The sequence below is a fragment of the Homalodisca vitripennis genome, chromosome 4, assembly GCF_021130785.1.
Source record: "Homalodisca vitripennis isolate AUS2020 chromosome 4, UT_GWSS_2.1, whole genome shotgun sequence".
NCBI lineage: Eukaryota > Metazoa > Arthropoda > Insecta > Hemiptera > Cicadellidae > Homalodisca > Homalodisca vitripennis.
In genome coordinates this window covers 127800810-127804697 of record NC_060210.1, presented here as the reverse complement: position 1 = coordinate 127804697, position 3888 = coordinate 127800810, and the positions used below count along the sequence as shown (strand labels likewise).

The following is a 3888-nucleotide window of genomic DNA, read 5'->3' as shown; positions in this document are numbered from 1 at the left end:
TCTAGGTTTCTCTGGTGTCAAAACGACATAAAGAGGCCGTTTTAAAACCCTTTAAGTGGCAAGAAACCGAGGTTCATAAAATGTCATATTTTTAAGTGTAATATTAATGTGATAACTTATGTTACCACTAATACATTATAGTTTAAAAAATATTTTTACGTTTATTGGGACTTTTAGGGTGGGAAATTATTATCCCAATGTATCTCTGGGCAATGAGTATTTTTTTGTCTTGCCTTGTATTTACTGGGATAATATATTCCCACTTCAAAGGGTATGTAAATAAACACACATAAATGTAAAAGGATCATAGTGATTGTTTATTACATACAGTATAAATACTATGGAAAATATCAGTATTCCTAGAATAGCATGGTTGGGATAACAATTCTTGTCAAATCAATATGAAACAACATTATAGATACTGACCTAATCTAATACAACTGAAAACAGTAACACTCACTTTACTTATTCACATGAAACAAAACATACAAAACACTCAGTTTTACACGTATGTTGTTGCAAAATGATCAAAGGTAACATGGTCTTGTGGAATAAGGAAAAGCAGCCCTTTCATAGTGTGACAGCCACTACAAATCATATTGTTACGCTTTTCTTTGGCTTTGGTGGAGCAGTGTGCACATCTTCTGTATGTGTCTATCTTTTGTGCAAGGTGATCTTCAACATTAGTAAGGCGTAGACTGTTTTCCACAGTTGGTTTTCTAAACGGACTGTTTCGTTTCCTGGCTCTAGACTTTCCGGAAGTGTTGCCAACTTTTTTTCTTGATGTAAAAGTGCCTGTCAACTGATTGACCAACTTTGACCTAAAAGTCAAATGCGACAGTGGTTTTGATGCAGCGTCCTTACGATCTTTACTGTACAATATGAAACTATTGACAGTGGCTGACTCAAAAAAGAAATAAAAAAGCTTCATCCACCAGCGTGTAGACTTTTGTGCTATATTGTAGCTAGCCATGTGTTGATCAAAGCGATCTACTCCACCCATGTACTTGTTGTACTCGGCTACTGCTTCTGGGCAAGTGACTTCTCGATCTCCTTTACCATTTGATTGCATGACTGTGACTTTTTTGAGGAATTAGACATTGTGGATATTACTGACACACACTTTTTCCCTATCCGCCCACTTCACAACACATATCACCACTCTGAGTGATATTGTTTATTATATATTTATAGTTTTATTATATATCACTTCCTGTTGTATAACCTTCCTCTTTCATAATATTTTCAATCATGCCTTTTCGTGTTGAATAACACAATGGCTCAAACAGTAACCTAACTTTTACAAGACTGCCAGAGTAACATCCAAATAACTGCTTTGCCAGAACATGGACAAAATAGTTTATTCCTAATAAAAACAGAGTAAGTCTTTGTTGTTACTTATAAATATAAATCTTTCAAGCAAATATAAAATTTCTATTTTTTTATATTTTTTGAAAAAAAAGCATTACATTTTCAGCTTGTAGTTCACAATGCTACATTTTCATTGATATAAATTTTTACATTGCAAAATACAAGTAAAATATTATATAAAATGATTACAGATAACTAAGGAATATACTACTTATCATTAAATTATTTCGTGATGTATATTAGTGAAATTATCTTGATCCTAAGTTTGAGGTATGGACAAGAACAAAAACATTGATATCTCTGAGTGACAGTGGGATAATATATTCCCACTTTCAGACTATCAGCTGGATAGAAATCCAGCTGGTGTTGCCAACTGCTGAAAACTAAATTTATGTTTTTACAGTAAGTCTTCATGGTATTTATTGTGCATGTGGGAAATTATTATCCCAAAGAATCTCAAGCGTAGTAACATAAATAAAAGTAAAAACGTGGTGGGAAGTTATTCACCCAAGGGTTGCTCCTTCGTCACTGATTGTTTTTTTTCTTCAGACGAAAATGACTCCAGATCCCAGGAGTCAAGTCTGTGTCAGCGTCAGATTCCAGACGCTGCTTTAAGAGGAAGTAGAACTGGATCTAAACTCAAAATTCCCACTCTAATTGACTTTTAAATCAAAAAAAGGTTCTTACATACTCTTTATAGCAGTGTCTTCGAGCAAATATAGAAATTAATAGCATTTTAAAATTAAGAGTAATCATCTACAACTAACATTAAAAATGTAATAAACTTGAGCAGACAGTGTAGCATCATACATAAAGGCAAGGGAACTAACGACCTGGTGTATATAACGCTAACGAGAACCTTTGTCGATAATCAATAATAATAATCATCTACAACTAACATTAAAAATGTAATAAACTTGAGCAGACAGTGTAGCATCATACATAAAGGCAAGGAAACTAACGACCTGGTGTATATAACGCTAACGAGAACCTTTGTCGTGGGTCATTAACTAGACCTCTATATATACATTCAAGTTTTGTGGATCTCGCAAAAGTTAGCTATTCTCATTACAAATATTCTAATGTATAAAATGCGCAACACGTCAGAGTAGTTTCTTCCATTATCAAAAATATAAAAGTGCACTTTCTTATATAGAGAAATGTAGAACTGGAGAAAAAAATAGATACAAATTTATGACTCTTACCAGTAATATTTGAATTCGATTAATCACAGTCTAAGCATTGGTAGACTACATTACGCATCATATTAATTGTACTAAGTTCACACTAAATGTACGAATATTTTAGTAATCGTAAAAACCTATGCAAATTGCTTTATTGCACTGAGTGTAAAGGCGTTTATCACAAGATAACCGAGTTAATTTACAACTATTGTGGCTACTCTGTTAATAGATGATGGTGGTAGGTGAGCGATCCTGCTCTACCAAATTACTCAACCAATAAGCGTAGTTCACGAAATTCTCTAAAACAAAATGAAATATTGAGGTTAGAAACACAATTCCTTATCACGAAAATAGAAACAGTGGTTTAATATTTAATATTAAAAAAGTTCTGCATATAGCGATATAAAAACGTTTAATAAATAACAGATTTAATAAATATACAAATGACTACTTAGAAAACTCACAGTAACAAACTTTTTAAAGTTGATAATTAATAAAGTATTAACTTTAAAATCACTATTAATTTAACGAAATTGAAATGAAACACCGATTATTAAAATTATATTTTACTTAATAACATTAATTAATGGTTTTGTTTAAACACTATACTAAGAAATCTCCATACTGCGTAAAATAATATGAAATGGCTAGAATATATGTAGCTCTCGGATGAATTGAATAATTTGAAAATTATTATAAAATATGACAAAAGCCAAGTACTGTTTTAGTCCAAATGATTTGTTTTAGTAAACGTACTAGTAAAATAAGTACCTAATAAATCAAAGTAAAATTTCGTCATGTTTTATGTGCGATTAAAAAGAAGTGTAATGAAAACATGTGTTAATATTTCGCGTTCCTGGAAAGCCGGGTTGCTATAGTTACAGAGCTATACAATGATGATATTGTGAAGATTATCTGTGCACTCACGTTAAGTGGCTTGCGGTCCACTGAAACATTGCTTCTAATCAGTACACTGTTACTTCTCCCTACCTGAGCAATGCCACACCGTATGTTGCTATATAGGAGGCTTCGCCGAGGTTTCAATTATGTAGCTTATTCGTGAGATGCCTGGCGTACACGCAGAAGACAGAAAATCATACAAGACACACCTTTTTATTCCCTCCCCCCGTTCAAACAGAAGACGGAAAATCATAAACAAATTTATTTACTCTGCGATTTCTCATTCCAATCATGGTTACCCATAAGATCAGCGTCAAAACGTTCTTTAGCGCTCAGCTAAATTCGTTGGAGTGGCATGGACCATTATCAGACTCGATGTGTCTATATACAGAAATAGCCTAGGTCAGTTTGTTTTTGAAATACCGTGTAAAAA

General features: G+C 32.9%; 1 protein-coding gene across 1 annotated transcript; it reads right to left on the bottom strand.

The window, feature by feature from the left end:
- Window positions 1-502: 502 nt before the first annotated feature.
- LOC124361185 (piggyBac transposable element-derived protein 3-like) lies at window positions 503-1072 on the bottom strand. Its single transcript, XM_046815224.1, has one exon. It carries the CDS (start codon window positions 1070-1072, stop codon window positions 503-505), a length of 570 nt encoding a protein of 189 aa, XP_046671180.1.
- Window positions 1073-3888: the final 2816 nt, after the last annotated feature.